The sequence below is a fragment of the Anser anser genome, assembly GCF_964211835.1.
Source record: "Anser anser genome assembly, chromosome: 2".
Classification (NCBI taxonomy): domain Eukaryota; kingdom Metazoa; phylum Chordata; class Aves; order Anseriformes; family Anatidae; genus Anser; species Anser anser.
The window spans coordinates 112,468,215-112,495,215 of NC_139721.1; the positions used below are offsets into that span (position 1 = coordinate 112,468,215).

General features: G+C 38.7%; 1 protein-coding gene across 1 annotated transcript in view; it reads right to left on the minus strand.

The window, feature by feature from the left end:
• Nucleotides 1-296: 296 nt before the first annotated feature.
• Nucleotides 297-27,001, minus strand: part of LOC310895690 (uncharacterized protein) — a 242,327-nt gene continuing 215,622 nt past the window's right edge. Inside the window, exons 6-11 of the mRNA XM_083827285.1 lie at nt 15,713-17,567; nt 10,691-10,854; nt 6,748-6,823; nt 5,608-5,795; nt 3,579-3,716; nt 297-2,894 (exon numbers count right to left, since the gene is read on the minus strand). Of these exons, the coding sequence (XP_083683411.1) occupies nt 17,488-17,567 (80 nt within the window). The 3' untranslated portion in view covers nt 297-2,894; nt 3,579-3,716; nt 5,608-5,795; ... (1 more) ...; nt 10,691-10,854; nt 15,713-17,487. The remainder of the gene's footprint in view (nt 2,895-3,578; nt 3,717-5,607; nt 5,796-6,747; nt 6,824-10,690; nt 10,855-15,712; nt 17,568-27,001) is intronic.

A 27,001-nucleotide genomic window follows, 5' to 3' on the forward strand; every position in this document is an offset into this window, starting at 1 on the left:
AGCCATAGAAGTCTTCCTCCTTCTTGCTCCTCTCCTCCCTAACATTTTGAAATGGCACTGTCCCAAGATACAGCAATCCAGTTTGTTCAGTGACCAAACATTCCCCTATGCCTGGAGGATTAACTTGAACTGCTACACAGCCAGAATCAATTCGTGAAGCTGACATCCAAGCACCCTCTGAAGCCTGCAGTACCTGGAGTGCTTGAAATGCCATTATCTCTCCCTGTAAGTGGTGATTCTCAAGAGGTGGAATCACTTTTTCCCTGGCCTGTTTTCAAAAGCACCATGTCAGGTTTTAATTGCCTAAAAGGGTCTTAAATTTACAATGCTTTTCCCAGGTTCTTGGATAATTTAAATCCTTGACTAGTTCATTAAAAGGCCATTTGTGATGAGGCAGGCTGGCACATCTCTCACTTAGCACACTCAGACAAGCTAGGAATAGAAGTAAGTAAACAGCATCTGCTCCATGTGACACTGCAGAAACGCTTCTGAGCATGCACAGAGGTGGCAGAGGGGCAGGAGCAGGTAGGTATATTGGGAGCTCAGTTCTAGCTTGAACAAATATGTAAGGTGAAAAATCCTGGCTTTAGTGAAGCCAGTGGCAAAAATCCCATAGCTTTCAATGGGACCAGATTTTTCTGTCCTAGTAACACAGTTAATTCCAGAGGGTTCCTACAGAGTGGAGATTTTAACAGGTTAATGTAAATAGATAGCTGTTCTATAACGGTCCAATATAGCTCAATGGGAAAATATAAGTCCAGTAGAGCAACAGCATGCAGCTTTGGCTAGACACCTTCCTCAGTGTTTTGCATTTTGAGGGTGTGTTCTGTTTGTGTCTGTGTATTACTTTGAAATGATTAGATACAGTGGTAGAAACCTGACGTAACGGCAAATGCAGAAGATCAGTGAAAATCAGTTTCCTGATGAATGGAAATGGCCCTCTAATAAAAATGGAAAAGATACATTCTCAAGACATTTGGGACTGACTTTGAGAGAAAGGGGTAATTGCCTAGAAGGAACAGCCTCTTGTGCAGGTTCTGCTTTCCATAAAAAATTAATCCTAGAACCTACTATTTTAAAATTTGGAAAATATTAATATTTTCAAAAGTTTCGGATAAAGTAGTTAGGAAAATACCATTAGAAAAGCTCAGCTCACATCTAATGACTATGTATATTTATATGTGTAGGTGGTGCTCATAGACACTACTCTGTATTCATATATACATATATATGCAGCAGTAATGAGACCCATAATGCAGCCACCCAAATCGTTCTTATGTGAACACACATATGTTGTGCACACTCACTTCCTGAATGTTGCGGACCCTGATCGCAGACATTTCACCAAGCCAGGACTGCGTTCAAAATTCCAATTTTTAATATCAACCATTTTATTAGCAATTATGCTTGGCGCTTACATAGCTTATAACTGATACCTTCTGGATGCTGAGAGGGTTCCCTTTACAGAAAGGCCATACATTGTTGGTACCACAGTTTCTTGTCATGAGTTTGGCACTATAGAGTGACACAAAGTTTTGGTCTGCAGTTCAGCTTAATCTTGTGCTATTCAAATATTAGATGCTGCTGATAGCTCTAATGAATTTTTCAAGTATTTAGCTTTTGGCTCTTAGGTAAATAGAATGTGAAATCTGGGTGCTGCAAGTTGCAGCTTTCCAGATGGTTATGGTGGTGAAATGCGACTGTTCATTTCTAAAAGTCTAGGTATTTATATTTTCCCAATTTACCTCTTTCCATCACAGTTTAAATTAAGCAGTCTGTTTAGCTTCTATTCACACGTTTCCCAAGGAGACTGAAATAGGAAATGTCCTTTTAAACTCTCTTTTTTTTTTTAAATCTGTTTCCTTCCCCCCTCCTTTTGAAAATTTTATCCACCTTGTAAAACACCTTCAAAAATATGATCTCTTTTTGATTTATTTTTCTTTAACAAGTAAAAATTTTCCTGTTTTGGTTTTCTTACTTTTACTGTCACTATGCACTACAACAAAATAGCAAGAAAATGATCCATTTCTGTACCGACTGCTTATTACTAAAATTAATATATATTTGAACTGCTGCTTCTTTTTCTTGAAGGCTCATGTTTGTCTTTAATTAAAGAGAAAGGATGTGCATGATGCATAGCTAGTTCCATCTAATCTTTATTGATCTCATCAATTTAGAAATAAATGGTTTTTTTCTTATTCATTCAGACACTAGATCACTGCAACAAATCCAAAAGTCTACTGCATTTTTTATTTGTTTATGGGATTCGTGCTTTCTTTTCTTTAAAGAATGTGTCAAAACACAGTGATATTAAGGCAGTTATGCTTTAGGACTTTAAAAAAGGGAGCATAGCAAAGGGAGATTGGTTGCAGGCAACTCAGGTTGCTTTACAACACTGTGTAAACATTGACGTTAATAAAGGATCAAACAAAAAGAGTTAAATGCTAAATATAGGATTACTTTAAATTGCCCCACCTTCCTCCAGTGAAGAGAATACTAGTACACCCAGAGGGTTAGAAGCCTGAATGCAAGCTAAATGCATGTCCAACCAGCTCCTCATTCACACTATGCTTCATTCCGTATTCCCAATCAATTACTTTACCATTGCATTCTTTCTTCATCCATGAACTGCACTGTAACTTATGGCCTCCTTCCTCCTCCAGATAGCTACAGTCCTCTCAGAGACAATTTCTTTTCTGGTTTGGTTTAAAAATTTTCCAGTTAGATTTGTAATATAAGATGAAATTTTATTGCCATACATTTCTCCTTCTGGCTCTCCCAGCTTGTCTGTTCTGTAGCTTTACATGCTGAACTCACAGCATTTCTTTTAAGCAGCATCCTTCTGTTCTCTTCAGGTCAGCCCTGTCATGTTTGGCCCCTTGGGGTTGTTCACACTGGAACAGGGAAGAGAAGGGATATGGCAAATTGTGAACAGAAGATATTTTACATGTTTGTGTACTTCCCCTTTTTAAAAATATTTTCTTCAGATTGCTTAATGTCTTCTTCATATTGCAGTTGTCTTTTGTGTTGGAGTCATTTATGAAATCCCTGCTGAAGAATTCTATCTTGAAAATTAGCCAGCTTGGGACTAGAATAGTTAGGAAATAATATCATTACAATGCAGTAATGTGTTAATAGTGCCATTATAGCTTTGTAATTCCTACTGTTCTCATATCCCTGGCATGCTATATTCTGATTTTTCCTTGCACTAAAGGAATTGCTATAGCAACATACCTTCAAACATGTATGATTAATATTTTATATGCCCATGACTGACTAGATATTTATTCTAGACATAGCATATTGAAAAACAAGATGGAATACCTGCCATGAATCCACAGAATAGAAACTGATTTATACTGAGAGAAAAATAAATCATAAATTGAATAAGAACAAGAGAAAATAAAATTTCATAGATTCAGAATATAGGCAAGTTGATAAAATATGCTGCAATGCTTTGATTTTAAGGTATGGCAGTCTTATTCTAAAGAACAGCAAATATCACAAGCCATTTTGGTATTATAAAAAAAAAAAAAAAAGGTATTTTTTCCACATAGGAAAATAACTGCATCACTTACCTTTCTTCAGCTGTGTACAGATTTCCCAACTCAGCAGGCAGATTCTTTGTCATACTCCAGAGAAGATATAGATGTCTCAGTCCAGAAGCCCAAGGACTGGTAACATTTTCAAATCCAACATTAAATGCATCATCGGGCCTACAATAAAGGAGGTGTGAATAATTTTGCTTCCGATCAATTTCAACTTTGCTTAATATCATGCAGAGTTTTGGATAACTAACTATAGCTGCCATTCCTGGTCAGGACAGGCAACAAGAAGCATATACTTTTCCTTTTTAGTCCCCAGAGCTAATCATACCCAATTCACCCTTAACAGGATAGGATGATAGTTATTGGAGACTGATTAAACTTCTTCTCAGAAGTCCACCAATATGTATGATGCTTCCAATGGCAGAACTCCCTCATCTCTTAAAGTAAAAAGCACCAGGCTCTCTCCCAGTGCACTTACAAATTTCATCTTTTTAAAATGCTGAAGAAGGAAGCAAAGTCATGCAGTGGCTGAGGCAACTGTCAAGACCAAAACTGCCTTATTGGTTATGAACTAAAGTATCCACAGCTCACAGACTCACTGGGAGGCCTACGTGCCACATGTGTTCAACTTAAGTCTTTGAAAAAGGGTGTTGGTTATGTGTGAGCTTTTACTATGTGAGTGTAAATTCCACCCTACAGATGGTCAGTGCAGAGACTGGAACAGCAAGGCTAAGCAGTGAAAATGCAAAGTATCTGTGGACCTCTTGACTTTCTGAAGCATTAATTTCCAGCCCATTGGAATGGACTTCAGTCCGTTCTTGATAAGCTCTGTTAACGTGTGCTTTGTGCACACACAGAACATGTTTTTTTCACAGTGCAGGCGAGAGAGGGTTTGTCATGCAAAGCATGAAAGATAAATAGGGGGCAAAGTGTGTTGGACTTTCAAAACCATCTCCCACTCAGATTGTATAAAACCCCAAGCTCTTGGGAAAAATGCAGAAATCTGATACTATAAAGCACAGGATATTGGGGACATCACTGATATTGGGGACACTGCTTTGCATTTAACATTTCTAGACCTGGAAATATTTTTCTGCTGCCAATTTCTTGATGTTGAATGTAGTACTCTTGTACAGTCCTCTGGCCCATGCTAACCTTACAGTGTGTGCTTATGACACTTTGCTGACAATCTTCAGGCCAAAGTGTCAAGGTAGGTTTGTCTGACAGAATCATATGCCTGTCCAGTTTATAGAGACCCAAGCAGACTGCATCTCTGACCAATTAAATAGGAAGGTAGCTGCATGGGTGAGTGTAACTTCATATGAACAGTTGCTTGTCCTTTCAACTGAAAAACTACTAATGTCCAAGTGCTCAGATCATTCAACAAAATCTCAGATTACTCTGTTTTAAGGTTTTGTGGGCTAACAGCCTTCTGTAGCCTTTCAGCTCTGACACACTATTAGGCAAGACTGCTGGAAAAAAAAATGTCCCTAGCTTCTGTTGTTAAGTCAAAATTTGTAAACACTTATTATGACAAGCCTAAGGTTCAGACAGCCATTTGGTATCAGACTGTCACATGACTTGTGCCTCAATTTCCTTCCTGGTAATGCTGACTGATGTTTTCCAAATAGCTGTCCATGAGCTTGCACAGCCTCTCTGTCTTTGGATGCTCCATCCCGCGCATTTACTCAAACTAACTGTTCACCAGCCATTGATCTATAAACTCCCCAGCTCACCACAATTTCCAAAAACAGATGATGAAGGAGTAGGGGAGGAGGGGGGACAATATGGGACAGGATTCTTTATCACTTATACAAGCAAACTTCAGTTGTCTGACAACTGTTAATTTAAATGGATGTGGTTGTGTGACTCTTTGGCAGAATGGATGAAAGACCTAAACAAATGATAAACAGCAGCCATCAATGATGGGAAGCAAAGAAATAAACTGAAGTATTGAGGGAGCTTTAATAGAAAAGTCAAAGTCTTCCTGAGCCGTCACCGCAGGTTTCATTAGAAGATACAAAACTTAATCTGAGAGGTTCTCATTACTGATCTTTACCTGAGTGTTGATTGCCAGTTGTATTCTGCTTTGGGGAAGCAAAGGGAAGAATGGGATAAAACAGATGAAGAGCAGAGGAAACCTCATCATGCCCTGTGATCCACTGCCTCCTGCTGTTACACATCCTGCACCATCCATCCTTGCTGCAGAATCCCAGAGGCTGGGGAAAGGACAACTTCATCCTGTCACTTCAAGGTTATGTGCTTTTAGAACCATATTCACAACAGGTCTCTTTTTCTTTTTCCCCCCAAATCAACAAGGATCTGAGGGAAGTAGAACTACAGCGAATTGTTAATCAGAGATTCAAGACCTGAAGAATAGAGACACTTTTATTTGTTTATATTTTGTCATGATATTTTAAAATATTCTAAGCCAAGTTCTAGCTATCCTACCCGCATTTATCTGACTGCTATCTATACACTCTTACACATAGCGATCAAGGGGTTATAATTGTGCTCTATCATAGTTGCCCATGAAGATATATTCTTGAATACATCTGCCTTTTCCAGCATCCCCCGTCCCTGTGTGAATAAAATAATTATCTGCAACAGTCCGTGTTGAGACAATGGTTTAAGTGAGTTCAAATGTATTTTTCTAGGTTGTTCATATGTGGAGATCCCCTTTAAGCTTAATTCTTTGTGTTACTTTAATAAGCAAATTCAGGGTTTGCAAAAGTGCTTGGCTTAGGTTGATTACTAGAAGGACAGATTTGATGAGAAAAATCTTACTCCTGAGAAAGAAATTGGACTTAAGAGACCAGGGTCAAATCTGCTAAAACAACACATTTGCTAAATGTTCTGATTTTATAGGTGCAAGGACTGCCTCTCTCAAATCTGAACAAATTTCAGACTATGAGTATGCTTCCAAAATATTGTATCTGCAGGTTTATTCCAATGACAAGGTATGGCTAGAAATCAAAAGGAAGATATTTTTATACACTTTCTTTCACTATGCTCTATATTGAATAAGAAAGGACTGAATATTAATAATTCATACATAAGTCATACATTCCGGACCATATAAGATGACAGTCATATAAGATGTCCTGGGTCACATAAGATTATAACAGAAAAAAAAACCAGTGGTGTAATGCAATCTTACATTTTTTTCACACACTGAGACAGTCTAAGTTTTGCTTACCTAAAATGAGAGGCCAAAAACTCTGGAGAACATGAACAGACAGCTTATTTCTTATTCAAGGAAAGATACATTCCACCTGTGAATGAAAAGGAAAATCTTTTTTTAACCTTCTTTACTAAAATGATTCTTCAGATCCATAAACACTCGTGGTGTTGGAAGAGCAGTGGGCATGTATCTGCCTGAGGGAAGGACAGATGCAGATGTCGTATTACAAGTTGGAGGAAAAGTCACATATCCTGTATTGTAGTATTTTCTCATTTTGGGTCAGAAAAAAAGAGAAGCAGGCCAGAGAAGAGTACATGGAATCTAGTTTGGTCTACAAACTTTTGAAGACTGTGAGACAGAGCAATTCAGACAGATTACACAGAAATGTGTAGACATAGGATATGGCACTTACTAAATATGCTCAGCTGTTTGGTAACTGTTTCCAAAGCTTTGAAAAACTTTCCATTGTGGGAAAGCCATCTGATGGGTCATCCACAGTTTCTGTCTGAGAAATTCGTAATAAATATGGAAGTTAAGGACAGCCCTGAGCCTGACTGACAAAGAACTAAAAGATATGTCTACTGGCAGGGCCAAGTCTCAGACCTTTATCAGTTTCAGTTCAAACAGGAACTTCAGGGAGAATAGTCAGAAACCCCACAGTTTCTGACAGGCTTCTGAAAGCCAAAAAGCAGACAGGAAATGCTGCAACGGGGACAGTCTTCCTAAACTCTGAGTATAGATGACATTTGCACACACATATTGTGGTCATGTTATAAATTTTAAGGACAGTCTTGTGAATAAGATGAGAAGGGAGTGCCTTTGTGCATGCAATAAAAAGTGCTCAAAACCTTATGTTCAGATGTATAACAAAAACAGAGTGGGAGAGATTGTATGAGGAACACAAATGGAAATTCTTATAAGTTTTGTTTAAAACTTATTAAGGCTACTCAAAATACAATTTACAGTGTTTCAGTTTACAATATTTTCAGTGTACATTAAACACTTGCATTATTAAGGAACTCTGTTGTACTTTAAAAATTGTCTGGAAACTATTAACACCTGGTTTTTTGAGTTGCACCCTCAACACCTTCAGGTGTGAAGGTTTTGAGAACCCTCTGAAGAGCCAGGACTGTGAAGAGTACCTCAGCTAAGAGTTGAAAGTGTGATAGGAAGACGAGGATTTAAGAAGCTATACAAAACACTGTCTACAACATTAAATTAGCATAATTTAGTTTGGCAAATAGGAACAGATACTTAAACAGGAAATAACTGAAATCTGCTAGCCTAAGTCTCAATTGGTGTCCTTGATATTTCCTTGTGGATATGCAACATCAGTTCAGATTCAGCAGTAATGCAAAAAAACTCCTGATTTCCCCTTCAGCCTTCTTTACATCACCTTTCTTGATCACTGTAGAAATCATTACTATTGGCCTGCTGTTGAATCCTGAATTCTTGAATATCTGTAGGACATCTTTCATTTGATGCTTGTGCTGAGGCTCTGCCTTGATGCATGTTGTTAACACTTTCAGCTTAAAAGATCTTAGAGCCATTCCTTCAGAGCACAATTTCCTATTTGTCATGGTGAAGCTGTAGCTCTTTCTCCTACCTTGTTGGTTTCAACACCTCTCTTCACCTTCATCCAGCAGCTTCCTTCTCCCTATGACACCCTTGCTTTAAATTCATCTTTTAGGACCTAGTAACACCCTCATGCCAACCTTTCTATTCCCATTTCCTACATTTCTAAACGAATGTGTTTGTGCTTTTCCCATGCCCTGTGATGAGCTTCTGAACAAATGTCACCTCAGTATCCTCCTTCACATCTGTTTTCCCATTGCCTCGCCTTTACCAAAAATTCAAGACCCAGTTCTCTTCTTGGGAGTTTTGCTGCAAGCATGAACAGGAGCAAGAGAAAACCTCTGAAATGCTGGGATAGTGTTATAAACCTTAGGTGATGTTGTGGTTGCTATGTCATCAGTCTATTTGGTTGCATATTGCTTCTCTTTCTTCTAATGGAAAAAAAAAAAAAAAAAAAAAGTAAATTCTGTTTCAAATGAGGGCTTTTCTGTGTGTGTGTGTTTAACTATGTGCAATACAGTTTTAGGAATAACTGGAAGCAGTTTGGTGGAAACTAGTCTGAATCATAACCTTAAATCTGAACACCTCTTATCCCTGAAATGAGAGGTTAAAGGAAAAGCTCAAGCTTTGAATCTCCTCAGGTTCTGATTTTGGATTGCATTCAAAAGCAGAAGAATCTTATTTTTCCAAATATAACTTTACGTGGTTTAGGATAGCATAAATCTCACAAGAACATCTGGGAAGAGTTTTGCTGACAGAAAGAACATGAAGTATTATTTCTCGAGAAAGCACAACATTATGAAATTAATTTTTCTAAAAGCGTTGCCAGTCTTGACATTAAAAATGTGTATCATTTGTCCAGAAGAAGAGCAGGGTAAAAATGAAACTTCTCTGCATCATAATTGTGTCTTGTTAATTCTTTTTCTAAGTACATACAAATGCCCTGCTGAGTAAAGCTAATGACGTCCAAAAGTGTCAAAAGGACAGTGCAAATAGGAAAAACTTGTGATCCAGGCCACTTTCTGTGGTCTGTTCTCACACTCCCTAAGAATCTAGAAAGTTTTTTTTAAGGCTGCTCCAGGACACATTCATGACTACTCCACTTAGGATGTTGGTATAGATCTGCTGGCCACTAATTTCTCTAATTCATTCCTGAACCTGGTTATACTGTCTGCCTCCACAACTTCAAATGGCAACAGGCTGCAAAAGTTTACAACCCTCTCTGTGTAAGGACACCCTTTCTTTCATCTGTTTTAAACCAAAATCCTAGCTTTGACTGTTCTCAAGTCCTGTTGCTGTGGAGTGTGGCAAATAGTGGTTCTGTATTTGCTTTATCCACTGGCATTTACAGTTTCACAGACTTTGATTACATCTGCCCTAACACAGCGTTTTATTCAGATGGATTAGTCCCAAAGCGGAATAGTTCCAAACTTTTTAGTGTCTCCTGGTAAAATAGCTGCTCCATCCCCTTGAACATTCCATTACCCTTCCTCCACTCCAGTTCCACTATATTGTTCTTGAGGTGTAAAGATCTTTATATGCTGCATTTAAGATGTGTGCCCACTGAGCTTTTACATAATTCTTTCAACAGTGCCCAACAGTTTTGTTGTTGCTGTTTGGCTGCTGCTGCAAGCTGAGCTGAGGATTTCATAGTCAGTGACAAATGAGATCTCTTTCCTATGCTCTAACTGCCAGTTCTATATCTAACATCATGTTGTAGGTGTGTTTAAATCATTTTATTCCCAAATGCATTCTTTCATGTTTATCTGCATTGGTATTCCTTTGCCACTTTTTTACCCACACACTTAGTTTCATGAGGTCCTTCTGAAGTTCCTTGCCATTAGCAAGATATTTAACTGTCAGAAAGCTTAGCACCAGCATTAGTGTTAGCCTGAAGATCCACTGCACACTCCCACCACCATATCATCAATGAATATGCTGAATAAAAGTTAAAAAAAAATTTAAAAAAAATATTTTAGCACTGATCCCAGTGGGACAAACTGCTGGCTCATCTCCATCCAGAACAATCACCTTTAAGACTTGCTGTTTGCTTTCTGTCATTTTATCAGTTTTCACTCTGTAAATGACCCTCTCCTCCAAACTCAGTTTTTATAATAAAAAATTTTTTATGGCAACTTAGTTTTTATAATAATCTCTGGTTGTTCCAAATATACCAACAGCTTTTGGGAGCTCCAAATTATATTCCCAAATTGTCATCCCACTTTATCCATGTGTTTATTGACATGTTCACTGACACCCTCCAAGAGCTTTAGCAGGTTACTGAGCCAGAATGTCCCTTGAAAGAATGCACTTTCCTGAAAAACCATGTTTTCAACATTTTTACTCTTTTTTTTATAGAGTATACTATAGTGATCCAACTTACCAGTTAGTAGTTTTTCCTGAAGACTTTTGAACCAGACTGTTGCATTAAACAATGATGTTTAATCTCCATAAAGCTTGTTCTCAGCTTTTTATTCATATCAGGGAGATGATAAATCCTGCAAATTTCCTGACACTGTGGCTCACACTGAAAGTGACTTTAAAATGCTGAACAGATAAGACAAAGGGAGGTCAGCTCCAATAAGTTATCACACCTGCTTAATTTCATTGCTAGGCAAAGAAAACAAAAACAAAATAAACCTCAGGAGCATTATAGCTTTGTATTAAAAATAGAATTATCAACATAAAATGAACTCATCAATCCAATCACAATTCTAACCTGGTGTAGTCTCGTACAGCCCCCTATATATTCATAAGAGGTAGACTTTTTTTTTTTTCTATTGCAACCTTAACACAGTTCTATTATTTTTCTTTCCAGCTTCATTGCTTTTCCTTCACCTGCCAATTTTTGTCTTCCATATTTTTTATCTTTACCATTTTTCACACAGAAAAGCAGTAAAAATACCAAATTATAATACTTCAATAAAATACTTCTCTGTTATTAGAAGTAATCTACCCTCTAGGTTCATTTCAAAATCAAAGTGTTGTAAAAAAATCATTAATTGCTAAAAAAAAATTATACTTTCAAAAGCACTAGGAACAAATCTAAGCATTAAGAAAAACCCTTATAGTTTTGAGCTCTTATAAATGCACCTGAGTAAGGTAAAATAAATGGGATATTCTAAAATTCCAAAGAAATAGATCTAACATTGGACAAACATTCACACACACACGTTTACATAGGTTATAGTGAAGTTATGTGAATCGATACTCTAACAGCTTGGCCTTTCTACCCTAGCTGGTGAAAATAATGATGCAGTATCCCAGTCTGTCTTTTGGGGGTTAACTTCACTGTATTTATCAGTCTTGACATTTCATCCCCACCCCCCAATGCAGTAGAAAGGTTATTAAGAGCACAGCACAAATAGTCTGTATTCCCAAGAGCATACTTTAATCAGAAAGAAAAACAGTAATTGCAGACTCTAATAGAAAGGAGCTCTGTGTGATGGCAGTATCACAAAGTCACACAGAAGAGTTTTGCTCCTGCCTGATGTTGAGCAGGCTTTGTGGTGCAAAAGCAAATGGATCGCCCGTCACCAGCTGGGCCTGCCCTCTGGAGTCACACACAGAGGTACAGAGGTGCAGAGGAGACATCTCTTTCTTGCTTAGCTCCCATTACCTTCCATGGCCATGGCTCTGTATTTAAAAAAAAATAATTATTTTCAGGTATGAGGAACCAACATCTATGGTACTCTTGGGGGTTTATTCCCTTAATTTCCTCAGAAAACAGTCATGGAAATACGGAAATATGTCTTCCATTCCTGTTCCTCCTGTGACATTTTTCAAATTTCTTAGTTTAGTTCATAAGCCAAAAATGGTCACTCTCACTCCATACTAATTCACTGCCCCCAAGGAAAAATCAGCCTGTATGTGAATACCTACATCTGCTGACTCCCACCATGCTCTGTTACTACGGGAGACTTGAAGTCACATCCCACTCAGTCACTACTTGTCCCATGGTATCCCATTCCTGGCAGTTGCCTCTGGCCAGCTGTCTGCTCCCTGCCCCTGCGTGCCCAGCAACAAACCTCCCCTCCATATACCCAAAGTCAAGGCTTAGGCTGGAGCCAGAAATATGCTGAGGAGACCTACCCCTATAAACGAGCAGGAATAAAGCAAGAGTGAGAGGCATCCTCAGTGCCTATGGTTATTTTGTAATCTCCTCCTCTTGCACTAGAGGGACAGTAGCATACAGGTGTGTATTAACCTCCATGTAAATCATCACAGGAAAGAAAGGGAAAGTCATGGGGGCAGTAGCTCAGTCAAAATCTATACAAGAGACTATTTTTAAACAGTGGAGGTGGTGTGGGAATCAAAGGAGCCAGTGTGTGGTCCTGTCCTGAGCAATCCTCTAGGCCAGCCTTGTGCTGCATACTCTCCCATTGCACTAGTGCATAGACTTCAGCCTCTCACACTGGATACATCCTTCAGGCTCAGCATCAGCTCCCGGTGGCAGCCCTACTAATAAGCTCACAGCCTTGCAAGCAGCAAGGGGTAGAGAGTTCATGCCATGAAGTGTAGGCCAGCAGGCAGTAACACACAAAGCAGAAACCGTTCAAGGAATTACATCTTTTCATCCAATTTTCTGCTGTGGTTGGGGTATTGGAGGCATTATGAGTTGGCTCCTCAGCTCATAGTCTGGTCCATTGACATCAGCCACCCTTATTGACCTCTTTGCTCACATCAACTCTAGAGCTGATGACTTAAACAAGGATGGAGAAGGGGGGAACTAAGAGGTTACACCATGACTCCTAGCCTGAAGGATGGATCTCTTTCCCCCATCTTTGACATCTACTACTGGATTACCCAGTTTAGCTGACTGGAAAGAAGTTATGTGTCTCTGTAGTTCTGCCCCTCTCTTTTATTTGCTTCCAATTTTGTGACTTTTTGGTATTTTGCTGCTGAAAAAAAAATAAAAAAATCCTCATTTATTGTTGTTGAAAATCTAGCATTTCTAACTACAGCTCACCATCAGCCTCAAGACTAGGGCTCTCTAATTGTGATTCAGTTTATATTATCCTATAAGCAGATAGACTTTTCCCACTGCTGAAATTCACAGGACATCTCTCTGATGCGGCTTCTGCTGTAGTCTCACAGCTCTGGATGCTGTGAGGTATACACCAATTGAGCTGACAGCTTAAAAAAAAAAAAAAAAAAAAGCCATGTGTTACCTTAGCAGCAATACAAAACCTGTAAAAAAAGTGCTTATGAAGTAGGCACTCCCACTGCTTGACTGGAGAGTATGATGAGACTACTTTAGCCTAAGCCCTATCAGTGTCCAGTAAAAAAAACAAAACAACAGTGCTGTAATAAATTAGCTTAAACTCCAATCCCCAGGTATTCGGTGACATTTTGATGAATTTCACCATTCATATGCAATCTGCTTCTCTCTTTGCCGAAGTTTCTCCACCGTATTTTCAGGCCCAAAATCATGGTCATCAATAGTTGATTAATTTAACTGGTGATACTTCAAATAACCTGGGGATATAATTTAGCTGTAGAGCCCCAGACTTTAAAAATGAAGCTCTGTTGAGAGTGGCTATAAGTAATCATTACTCAGGTAGAATATTCAGCTCAGAATTAAAAGGTTTGCTACCTTTTCCAGGTATAGTTTCATATCAACCCTAAAATAAGCCCTGTGACTAGCGGCATTCCCCAGGGGTCAGTGCTGGGTCCGGTCTTGTTCAACATCTTCATCGACGACCTTGATGAGGGAATAGTGTCTGCCCTCAGCAAGTACGCTGATGACACAAAGCTGGGAGGAGTGGTTGACATGCCAGAAGGCTGTGCTGCCATTCAGTGAGACCTGGACCGGCTGGAGAGATGGGCAGCAAGAAACCAAATGAGGTTTAATAAGAGCAAGTGTAGAGTCCTGCACCTGGGAAGGAACAACCACATGTATCAGTACAGGCTGGGGGATGACCTGCTGGAGTGGAGCTCTGAGGAGAAGGACCTGGGGGTCCTGGTGGACGACAGGTAGACCATGAGCCAGCAGTGTGCCCTCATGGCCAAGAGGGCCAATGGGATCCTGGCGTGCATTAAAAGCAGCGTGGCCAGCAGGTCAAGGGAGGTGATCCTCCCCCTCTACTCTGCCCTGGTCAGGCCTCACCTGGAGTACTGTGTTCAGTTCTGGGCTCTGCGGTACAAAAAAGACAGGGATCTCCTGGAAAGAGTCCAGCAGAGGGCCACAAAGATGATACGGGGCCTGGAGCATCTTCACTGTGGAGAAAGGCTGAGAGACCTGGGTCTCTTCAGCCTGGAGAAAAGAAGACTGAGAGGGGATCTCATCAATGTGTATAAATCCCTGAGGTGTAGGCGACAGAGGGATTTGGCCAACCTCTGGTGGGTGGGAGTTTGGTGGTTTTTGGGGATAGGACAAGGGGTAATGGCCACAAGATAGAGCACAGGAAGTTCTGCACCAACATGCGAAAGAACTTCTTCACGGTGAGGGTGACGGAGCACTGGGACAGGCTGCCCAGGGAGGTTGTGGAGTCTCCTTCTCTGGAGACGTTCAAGGCCCGTCTGGATGCCTACCTGGGCAGCCTGCTCTAAGGAACCTGTTTTGGCAGGGGGGTTGGACCCGATGATCTTTCGAGGTCCCTTCCAACCCCTTCAATTCTGTGATTCTGTGATGTAAACTACAAAAATTGCAGCATGCATTGTTTGCATTTGATTGACATATAATATTTAAGCTAGAAAAAAATGTACTTTTTAGGTCTGTCACAGTACCTTATAACAACAAAAAAAAATCCTTATCAGAACATTTTGCCTGTGTACTACATAAAAAATTTATAATATGAATGTGTAATATAAATATTTATACCACATTCACTTAACCTCGATCCATCATATATATTCAGCTTTAAATGCGTAAATTTTGTTGGAGAAGGATATCTTCCAGGGTAATTTTTCAGTAGCCCATGCCTACTACAGAATGTTTTTTGCCCTCTTCTTCCTCTGCCCCAAAGGGAAAGAACATGATGGTCAAGCATGGAATTAATTATTCCAAAGCCTAATTTATTATTGAAAGCCTAATTTGTTGATAACAACACACTAATCTTTTCTAAGTCACAGACAAACAAAACAGCATCACTAATTTCAGTACCACAAAGCATTATCCAAACTCTGTTGGAGATAATCCCAGGAGTTTTCATATCTGCAGTATCTGCAGTAGTTTTTGATCCTATCTTTGACTGCACTCTAGTTGGTCTTCTTATATATCGATTACTGCCCTCCCAAATTAGATCTCTGTCATCATACTTTTAATTATAGGGTTTTAAAATTAATTAGTTACTTTTAATCTTTTTTCTTTTTTTTTTCCTTTTTCTTTTTCTTGAGGCTTCATTAAACAAATGGATAGAGCTCATTTCCAGTTAGTGTTAGAGGACTGTACTGCCCTGCTTACCGTCCTGATTTTGGCTGAGTATATCACATCCCCTATCATGCACCAGCCTCTGGAAAAATCATATGATACAATGGACTGTTAAAAAAAGTACATGGAGAGCTGGGACATTCAAGCATTGAGCAGAAATCTAGTAAAATCATCTTGGTTAGTTAACACTAGAGGATCTGCCAATCGAGCTGGTCCTGCCCAGTCAAAATCCTGTTGTGTTGTAGAAGAAGATAAAGCCCCCGTAGTGCATGTGAAAAACTGTCTGAGAAAGACAGTAGGGGGTTATTCCTGCTTCAGGAAAAGGCAAACCTATCCACGGGATTCCTTTTGCTCAATGACCTGTGTGTACTTGGTGGGTAATGTAGAAGGATGAGGAATTTTGCTGTGTACTTCAAGGGGATTTGATTTTGAGTGAGAACAGCCCAAGACTTGAATTGCATGATGCCAACTGTTATATGATGCTGTATGCCATCACTGCTATGGCTGTTAGATATCATGTCAATGGTATTACAGTGAGAGTCACACAAACTAATGAAGAACTAATCTTGTAAGGACCCAGGCAAGTGCAATGATGGTGGAACCAAAGCTGGCTTTAGTATACAACTTTCCGACACCACCCACAATTGCTCCTGTCCTGAAGAACTATTATGATAGATGGAGCCTGAAATCATGGACTAAAGGAACTCAGTGGACATTTTAGAGGGAAGGTAATTACAGCTGTGTGTATGTATCAAAGGACAGGAAGGGTGGTGGTGATTAAACAGGATGTATTGGAAAGAATAGGACCTGAATATGACATAAATGGTATAGAATTGGGAATGGAAACTGTCCTGGTTTTGGCCAGGATGGAGTTAATTTTCTTCATAATAGCTGGTATAGTGCTGTGTTTTGGATTTAGGATGAAAATAATACTGACAACACACTGATGTTTTAGTTGTTGCAGAGCAGTACCTGCACAGAGACAAGGACTTTCCAGTTTTTCATGCTGCCCTGCCAACAAGGAGGCTGGGGGTGCACAAGAAGCTGGGAGGGGACACAGCAAGGACAGTTGCCCAAACTGACCAAAGGGATAGTCCATACCCTATGGTGTCATGCTCAGCAATAAAAGCTAGGGGAGCTGGCTGAGAAGGTTGTCGTTGCTCAGGGACTGACAGAGCATAGGTTGGCTGATGGTGAGCAATTGCATTGTGCATCATATTTTTTTAATATTTTCCTTGCTTTTATTTTTATTTTTTCCTTTCTTATTAAACTGTTGTTATCTTAACTTGAAATTACAGTCGTTTTTACCTTTTTTGGCTCTCTCCCACATCCCATTGAGGGGAAGCAAGTGAACAGCTGTGTGGTGCCTAACTGACTGCCGGGTTAAACCACAACACTTACATTGGCTGAAATGGAGACTTTCTTACTTCTCGTTTCTCAGATTGCCCAGATTTTGCCTTACAAGTATGTGCATCTTCTTTTACTAACAAATGTCATGTACCATGTCTGCAGAATGCTAGATAAATTCTTAAGGAAAATATTAGTTTGTTGAAAAATATTTTGCACTGACCAACAAAAGAGGTTACCAAAGAGATATGAATATTTTAAGTAATACTTCATGGATCACATACAGTTACTTAATATATTAAATGTCATCTAATGCTGTAAATACTCTTAACATAAAACTCCCACATACACAATCTTTCATGTGAACAATTAGAAAATACAGCTGGGCCCCACAAAATGCCTTCAAAGGTTTTTGCTCAGTTTGACTCAAAAATATCCAAATGATACTTATCTCAAAATGTTTATTCTTCAGTCTCTTTATGAAATCCACATTTTGTTGGACAAAAGGGGAACTCAAAATAACATTCATTTGATGATATACCTATGAAAATAAATGTTTAGTTGAGTTGAATATGGAATGGATGCAAATGAACTCACAGAATAAACAATTTAATTTTTCTCCTTAGGAATGGCCTTGCAAAACCGACTTTTTGCTCCAAACAGTAATAATTGAGTCATCATTATGACTAGTTCAAAATTTAAAGTGTTTCTGACTTCCCACACAATGCAAGTCATGGAAGGTAATAGGCCCTATCTTGGTAACCAGCCAGTGAGCTCCACTGAAGGTCATCCAGTCAGGCAATGCTATTTTTGGTGGCTCAGCAACACCAAACCACAGTGATTTTCAAAGAAAGCAGACCTAATAAATTCAAGAGGTAAGGACTAGAAAGGAAAGCCAAGTCACTTGGATTGTGGGAGAGGAATGTGAACACAGAGCAGCCAGTTGGGGTTCAGAAGGAGCCTACTTTAACTGCTCAGTGACAAAAAACAACAACAACAAAACAAAAAATTATAAAAATACAATAAAACTTTGTATTGTTTTCTCTCTTTATCAGCTCTATTGAGTAACATCATTTTTCAGGGGAAGGCAGTGAGCAGGGGTTCTAAAATACTATTACTTCAGCACACAGAATGAGATAACAAAGTTGTGTTTTTTTCTTCGAGTGTAAGTGCAGGATTGCTTCCTGTGGCTGAGGGACTGGGCTCTCTGCCTTATAGGCTTTCTAAATGTCTTATTTTGTACATGGCTGTCCATGACAGCCTGCCCTAGTTGCAGCCTGACAGATGTGTCTTGCAATGGAGCAACTTTCAATAAAAAATACTATCTATTTGATATATGTTATTTATGGGTTGGAGCCATTAAAACTTGGAAGAGAGCAGGCTCAAAGGACTGTTTGCATTCCCATCAGAAGCATCTGGCATTTTTACCATTATTCTTCACAACACTGGAGGACAAGAACAATAAGAGAAAAGCACTACAGTTCTGTAATGACAAGATGAAACTGTATTCAGAAGAGACAGGGAAGCTGCTGTCTGAGGCCTGAGGGTTTCAGCTAGAAAGCCAGAGTTAGGGTTACATTGATCGGGTATTTTTCAACACTGAGAAGAGGCCACTCAAGCAAGTTAGAGAAGGGAGGGAGGAGAGAGTGTATATCTGGAAAATGTGCAGAACTCATTATAATTGTATCTGTGTGTACATTTGCTAAGCCAGATGTGTATATTAGGCTAGATATGCTTTAGGGTTGTTTTGCACCAATAATTCTTTAAACATTATTCTGTTTCTACATGGCAACTCTGTCCCTTCAATGTTCTGAAGCCCACCATTTCTTTGACAAATCCATACTAAATAAATAATTCACTGCTTTGAGGCATTTGGTTTAAGGAGAGTGAAAACTATAGTCTGTCAGTGAAAGTTTCAAGGATTTCCATTTTCCAGCATTATAAATAACTTAACAGAGCCATACAGCAAGCAGTCACTTCTGAAGTCATATCTACATGCACAACTCCAGTTAGTGTGGACGATGGTGCTATATGCATGCATGAAGAATGGAAAAATATCTACTTTCTATAGTCTGACTCAATCAGTTGTGGTTTTTTTTGTTTTGTTTTGTTTTGTTTTGTTCAGGTTTAATAACCTGATGCTGCACAGTCCTGAGATGCTATTTAAAAGTCCCTGAAGTAGATCTCATATGATTATTAGACTGGCACATTACAGTTATCAGCTGTTATTCAGAATCCAACAAATAGTGTCTGCAGTCCCATAGGCTTCGTGCTAATTACTGGGATAAGCTGCTGAGAGGGAAAGAGAGAGAGAAAGAGAAACTGCAATGAAAAGTGCTCAGTCAGAGGCTGAGATAAGATTTGAATGAGAGCATGGACTCCTGATCTTCATTTTTACCTTCAGCTTTGTGCCCCTTTCATGAAACATACCACACTTAAAACACTGCTTCAAGATAATTGTTTCCACTTCGCTTGTTTGCTTTCTAAAGTTGATTGACCTCTTGGTTAGCCCATATCATATTCACTGGAAGCTCCACAGCACACTGGGCATCTCGCCACTGGGGACTCTTGTTTCCTAAGAACTGGATTTCCTGGGAAAGGGATCTGACTTTCACCTGACTTACCTTCCTTACTGAAAGGCATCACAGTAACTGATGACAAGCAAGGGATCAGAAAGCAGTAAATTTAAGCCTTTTCACATCATTAATTATTTTATTTTCTAAGTGAAGTTGTTGGAGAACCTGATCCTTCTCCTGGTCCAATGAACAAAGCCATGGCTCTGAATCCAGATTCAGAGAGAACCAAAGAAATCCATTTCCTGCCACACTTCTACAGATCATCAGTACCTAAGGAGCTTCCTGACACCACCCACTCCTCCATGATGGAGAGAGGTACCACTTTCTGAAAGACAGACAGAAGGAGTGAGATATCTGAGTAGTTGTATCTATATCTACAAAGACAGAATTTAGATACAGATGCAGAAATCCAAATATCTAGATCTTGACCTAGACATATAGCTATCTAGATTTATATAGATATCTAATACTTGTCTATAAATAGATAGATAGATAAAGATATCTAGATATAGTTAGATAGTCTAGGTATCAACATCAATCTAGATACTGATACAGATATAAACAGATATCTGGATATCTAGCCTGGTGGGAGAATATAGAGAGAACTGGATATCCATATCTATATATAGAGAGATACTTAGACTGATATAGATATTTACAGGTATATCTCTATAGCTAGATATATATCTATAGTTATATAGATCTACAGCTACATCTACATAGATATATCCAGATATCCATATTGTGGATACTGGGTATTTTAGTTCAAACATTTGCTGGTTGCTCCAATAATTCAGCCAAGTTAAGGAAAGTGACTTTCTCCCCAGACTAACAGTATGGACAAAACAAAAGCAATACTGCTAACTACCCATCATTTGATAAAACTGTGCAGCTGAATCAGCAGGAATGTGAATGGATTTCATAACAAGCCTCTTTTATTCTTCATTTATTTGAAGACATTTAATTTAGATTACTGTTAAAGGGAATTAAATTAGTATTAACCTTATCTATGAAAACGATGCTTCAGAAAGGTATTTCTTTTGGCATGCATAAAAAAAAAAAAAGATAAACTGATATGGGCAAATCTCACCAATGTGTAGCTCTACTGATAAACTTGTAGATTGTCAAAGGGGATTGTACTGGGTGAATTCAGAGAAATCAGTCTTTGGATATGCTCAGAGATGAGTCTATGATACTATTCTAGTTCTAAATTGTACCCAGGCAGAAATACAGCATGGAAGGTCACTATCATATTGGGTAGACACATATTTGAGCTAAACTGACATGGTGAAGTGTACATTATCAGATTATCTTTTCATGAACTGGCTAAACTCTATTACCAGCTGTATCTAGTTTAAATGATTAACTGAGCAGAAAGAAATTAGATAGAAGAACATTTAATAAAAAACAACAGTTCATCAGTAGCTATGAAACTGAGGTTAATTTCCTAGGTTTTTATTGCTTTTTTATCAAATGGAAGGAAAAGAAATGGCTCATATTATTTTTGTTTGCCTAATTTTGCTAATCTTACTGATGTTTAACAATTTATAAGGGCTGGAAGTTGTCTCTTTGTCCCCAGAGTACATCTATCATAGCTGGGTTTAAGACATACCCTACTGAATTATTATCTGATTTGGCTTTTTATGGGTACTGTCTGAACACCTGGCTTGCTTCTAATGTTAAAAATAATTTAAATTGTCTTTGTTTTAATGAACGTGGGGCATTATCTGCCTTCAAAATATCTGTTTGCTAAATCCAGATCTATTCCATAACTGTTTCCAAATCAATTCATTTATCTAACTATCCATCTATGGTAAAATTTCTATCATTGTAAAACCATAGGACACATGTTTAATTAAATGTGTAGTGTGTTTCACAAACAGGAAAGGGCAAGCACATATTTAGCTTATAGCTAATTTGGAACCTGTTTGAATCTATAAATGAGATGTAACTAACAGATAAATATTAGTTTACCCTGCTATACCCCATGTAGAGGGTCAGTTGTAGCCATTGAGAACCGTGACATGGTAGCTAAAATGATATTTTTCTAAAAGAATATCAGTGACTTCCCTTACATGTTCTGCCATCTCTGTAACTCTCCTTTAGGAGTATTGAAGGGTCCTTTGCAAATTTTGGTTCTCTTCAGATGTGATTGTGAGATAAACAATGGATCAAGACAAGATTGTCACACATAAATGTGATTTCTTTTTATCATGCCAGATTATGGAAAGAAATTATAAATGAACATTTCATACACTGTGTCTCAATGGTATATTGTACACCTGTATTCCTGAACACCCCCTGGGATTTCTTGAGTACAAAAGTAAAGGAAAAGTTTCAAATAAAAAATAGAAAATCCAACAAGCTTGAGTCACTCATCTCACACAAATTTATATGAGCACAACTTTTATTGTGAGACTGATCCATGTCTTTGATGCGCTATTCACTTTTCAGTACAGACCTTGCTGCTGCACTGTGTTTCCAAAGAAGAATACTCACCCTTATTTCAGAACATCATTGCTCACTGACACTTCTACTATGCCGATGGAGATAGTATCAGTCTTGTATCATATTTTTTTCTGCTATGCTTACAGTATAATATGGCATTACATACCAACCTGCTTCATTTGGGCCATAAACATGCCTGGGATTGTAAATCTGAATTTCATAAAGGAGCAATAATCATTCTGTTTTACCATAACAGGAAGAAGACATATATCAAAATATTACAGATTACAAAAACAAAAACCTGGTATTATAATTTAATTTCCCCCCGGAAGATTTTGTCTCATCACTTAGGTGCAAAAGGACAGAAGCTTCCAAATCGTGTTTTTCATCAAGCTCAGAAGAGCTGGGTTTCCTTTGCCCTCTACCCTCTGTTTTGGTCCCAGACTAGTTTTACTCTATATCTCCAATCTGGCCTTCTTGATTTAGATCGGCTCTGATATTCTCTGTCTGATTGCCAGACTAGTGAAGCCAAATGAAAGAGAATAGGAATAAAGTCCTATAGTACAAAAGAGGCATAAAGCAAACAGGGGAAGAAGACCAAAGTGGGGGAAGAAAATCTGTAATGCTCCACTTTTCTGAGTCACATCATATTGCAGCACACATCACACCTGGGGTTGCAAAGGTACAATCATTCTTCATACAAAACTTGCTTTACAAACTATTGGTATAACTCCACTGGGCATTATGCAGCTCCCTGAGAAACCAACACATAATCTTAAAAGTCACCTTGACACACCACAAAATCTCAAGACTGACTTAAAATCAGTGTTTAAAAATAAACACTTTGCATGGAAGAAACACTCTTAGAAAGATGGCACTACTGAAATCTGGGCTGATGTAAATTGTTTTTAATTCGGAGCAGAATACTAACGGGTAATATCAACACTCAGAAAGAAAATGGCTTTATCTTTTTATAGAAGTGCCAGTAGTTCATTTCTCTAGTGAAGCTGTCAGGATGAAGGTTCAGTAGAGTTTGACTGACGTATGTGAACTCTCTAATCACCAGTTCAGCTATTTTCATAAGCTGTTTTCCAAAGAGTAGTCTAGATGCTAGTTACCTAAAACACCATTAGGGAGAACAAAACAACAATGACAACAACATCTAACCTTCCTAACCTCACTTGAACAAAACCTTTTCTGTAAAGTCCATCTCATTTTTAAGCCTTGGATTTGGTCTATCAAGAACACATTTTGTCTCTGGCTAGCTGCTGAAAAAAAATATCTAAATATAGCAGGTTAATGTTATATTGTTTAATGACTACATTATTTTATCCATGTTTCACTTCATCTTTCTGGGATATGTCCATATCTTTTGTTGCCATTGGACTTTGCATTCTCCATTGTTTATCAGAATAATTAGATGAAACAGCAACTAGGATTTACTGGAGTTCTTACAGCTTATTCAATGGGTTCTCAAATAGTCTTGGAAATTGAACAAGTTCATATTTTGCCTTTTCTTTTCCCAGCAAGGCATGTGTGAACCTCCTGGCAAACTAACGGTGCTGATCTGAACTGCAATTTGGCAGAAAAAAGTTTGATCACTGACCATGGTTTCCCTTTCTTTATGTTCCAGCAAGAGTGGGAGAGCTTGTGCATTGCTCAGTTTCTCCAAACAGCCAAAGGAACTGACCTTCACGATGCAGAGAGCCAAGTTTACTCTGTCTTGTCAAGAACAGCACTGTCTACAAGTGTGGTTGGGTAAGAAATTAAAGGGGGAAGTAACAAGGAAGGCATAAGGCTCAGACTAGGGTGCATGCAGGGGACCTTCTTGGAGAGAGATATAATGAAAAAGACTTAGTTTTCCAGTTGGTGATGCAAGTTCAGTTATAAATTCCTGTGTGGAAGAGATGCCATAAAGCATCAGCACAGAGAGCACAGTAACTTAATTGTGTGCAAACCTCGGTGCTTCACTGGCTCAGCACAACCAAGCCTCGCTGTATCTTGTGCTATCACGCTGTATCTAGTGATACCACTGCAAGCAACCTGACAGCACTGTGACAGGTCACCCCTATATACACGTTGTGGGCACTGTCTCCCAAAATATAGAACAGGCATCTGAGCCTAAGCTCTTTAAATATATCTCTGGGTATCTGTGCCAAGAAACACACCACTCTGCTTCTGCTATCATAATATTTCTATTCTACTCTTGCATGGTCTAACACAAACATACTCAGCCCACATTACTACTACTGGTGGAAAGCTTCCAATCTGGAAGGAAAAGAGTGACTTTTTGGAAGGGTTAAGGGAAAGTCACACTACTTTGTAGTACTCTGCACCATGTCAGAATGTAAACTTCCTGAAGGCCAACTTTTTTTTATTTTTATATTTTTAAGGTAAGTAGGTATCAGATCTGAAATACTGAGGCTGATTTGTTAGTTTGAGATTTACATAAAGCAGATCTTTGGCAAGGCTGCACATCTCTTCAGCAGGACTTCTCTTGGGAAACAGATTTTTAGAAAAATGTCTTGAAAGATGAGATACGTAAAATAAAGAAAGATTACTGTTAAATAACTAGTTCACGGAAAACATCAGCCGTATCCAGGTTGATCTGTAATGAGCTGTGTGATGATTAAAATAAAAACTAAATTTGAACTACTCAGTGCTCATGTTATCATCTGCATCTTAATATATCACCATTTAAATATGTGTGGTGACTCTGAGATGGTCAACTGCATAGGACATGGGTCTTACCTCTCCAAAACAAAGTCATAGCACTGCTTTAAGAAAACTCCAGCACACTGGAAAACAACCTGCACATCATTGTCAGTGGGGCTGTAGTTACTTGACATTCTCCTGGTAAGAAGAGCAGGGTATTTTGCCTAGATCTACTTGCTGACTTTTGCCATGTCACATTGGTTGGTGCGCTGTGCTTAGCACGTAACAACCTGTGTACAGGGTACATGAGAACAGAAGCTGGAGGCATTTCAAGATGTAAAAGTGAATCCATACCAACAAAAAACAAGAAACTAACAGCTGTTAAGTCAGCCACAAAGAGAAAAAGAAGGGAGGGAGGGAGGGAGGGAGGGAGGGAGGAAGCAAGGGAGGGAGGAAGCAAGGAAGGAAGGAAGGAAGGAAGAGATTGCAGGAGTCAGAAGAAGCAGCAGATTGTACCTTTGTGATGGCTTGGTGACACGTACAAACATTCTAATTTTTTTTTCCATTTTTCACAGGAAAGAGGATGTCAGGCCACAGAACTGCAATCGGTGTTGAACAACTAGAAAATTGCAATGGGGTAGCACTTTTTCCATTTCCTTACTCTTTTGGGGACTGGTAAATTGTGCTCCATTTCAGACACATTTCTGAAATTAATCACAGAATGTAATAGGAACAACAGGATGAGAAAGTAAAAGCAAAAGGAAATATAAGAGATGCAGGTTAGAAAATGCACTACAGGGTCAGTTAAGTATGCTATTGATCTGGGTCCAAGGAGCTTTCTGATGTTCTGTTAAGCAGAACAACTAGTAGATTTGGGTTAAGAAAAAGCCAAATCAGCCAAATGAAAGTGTCAGATCTGGCATTTGTTAAACTTGACCTAAAGCTGACCATCACTTGAGGACTGAATCTCTTCTGGTTTTCATTAAATCAATGTGTACAGAAGCACTTATCCCAAGTCCCACAATGGCAACGCAGATCCAACAGTTCCTGAAGGAAAGTGCAGAACCCAGCTTGATAAACAAGGCTTTCCCCAGAAACCTCTCACTTTCAATTTCTTCCCATTATAAGAATATATCACCTATCTCCTAAAAGAATAATGAATGAACCACTGGCCTCCGATATAAAAAGTAACACAAACTCACTTGTCCATCTCTCTACACCATATGCATTTTTCCCATAAGCAAAAACTTGAGAATTAGGACAAATTTTAATTTTTTCCTTCCCTTACTCTTTATTAATAAGTTTTCCATGTAAATCTCTTCACCCTTTCCCAAGACCCTTCAAAATAATAACTAGCATTATGCTAAACCAGCTGATACAGAATAAATTGTTCACACAATGCATTTCTCACTGGCCGCAATGGCCTCACAAGAGAATTTAGTTCTCACAAGAAAATTGGTCAAGATCCAGATGCTGGTGTTGGAAATGGGTCCTGCTTCCAGGAACATGTAGCTGCTAAAACATAAGTCAGCAGATTGTATTGCATAAAACAATAACATAAAATACATATATCAGGTCTGTTAACTTTAGCTTGCCATGGAAAGCATGAGCCTCATATGTGTCATCAGTAAGCATCCTTTTTTTATGTTCTCACTGAAGAAGCTTCATTGTGATGAGCAGCTGAACACGGCTAGATTCAGTGTGACACCAGCACCAGTGGGAACTGCTCAGCACTGCACAGAATATAGGGAAAAGAAATTCAAAAGGACAGCCCAGAAGATTATCACATCTACCCACAAGGCAGCATTCACACATCTATCCCAGGCTCCTTACACCAGTCCCAGCCACCATGAGAGGCTGCAGTATTAAGGGTGCTTCCATTGGATGAAAGGAGGAAGTAAATAAAGAAACTTGGCTTTCTGACATCATGTTTTGCACATCCATGATTTAGGACAGAGAATTATCCAGAATCTACATGGTTTGACACCATCATGAGGATAGTACAAACACTAAAGAGAGTCTGAGCAAAAATTCTTATGTAACCCACTGATGCCTTAAGTAAGCTGAGTCCATGTTATATGTTAATGTGGCTGAAATTTTGTGTCAAAACGGGTAACACTGGTTTTGACTAAAGAAATTTCTTAATAAAGAAAACTGATCAAATAAATTTGGAACATAAACAAAAAAAAAAGAAAAAAGAAAAAAAAGAGAAAAGAAAAAGCAAAAAAAAAAGAAAGAAAAAGAAGAAAAAAAAGAAAAAAGAAAGAAGAAAGAAAAAAGAAAGGAAAAACAAAAA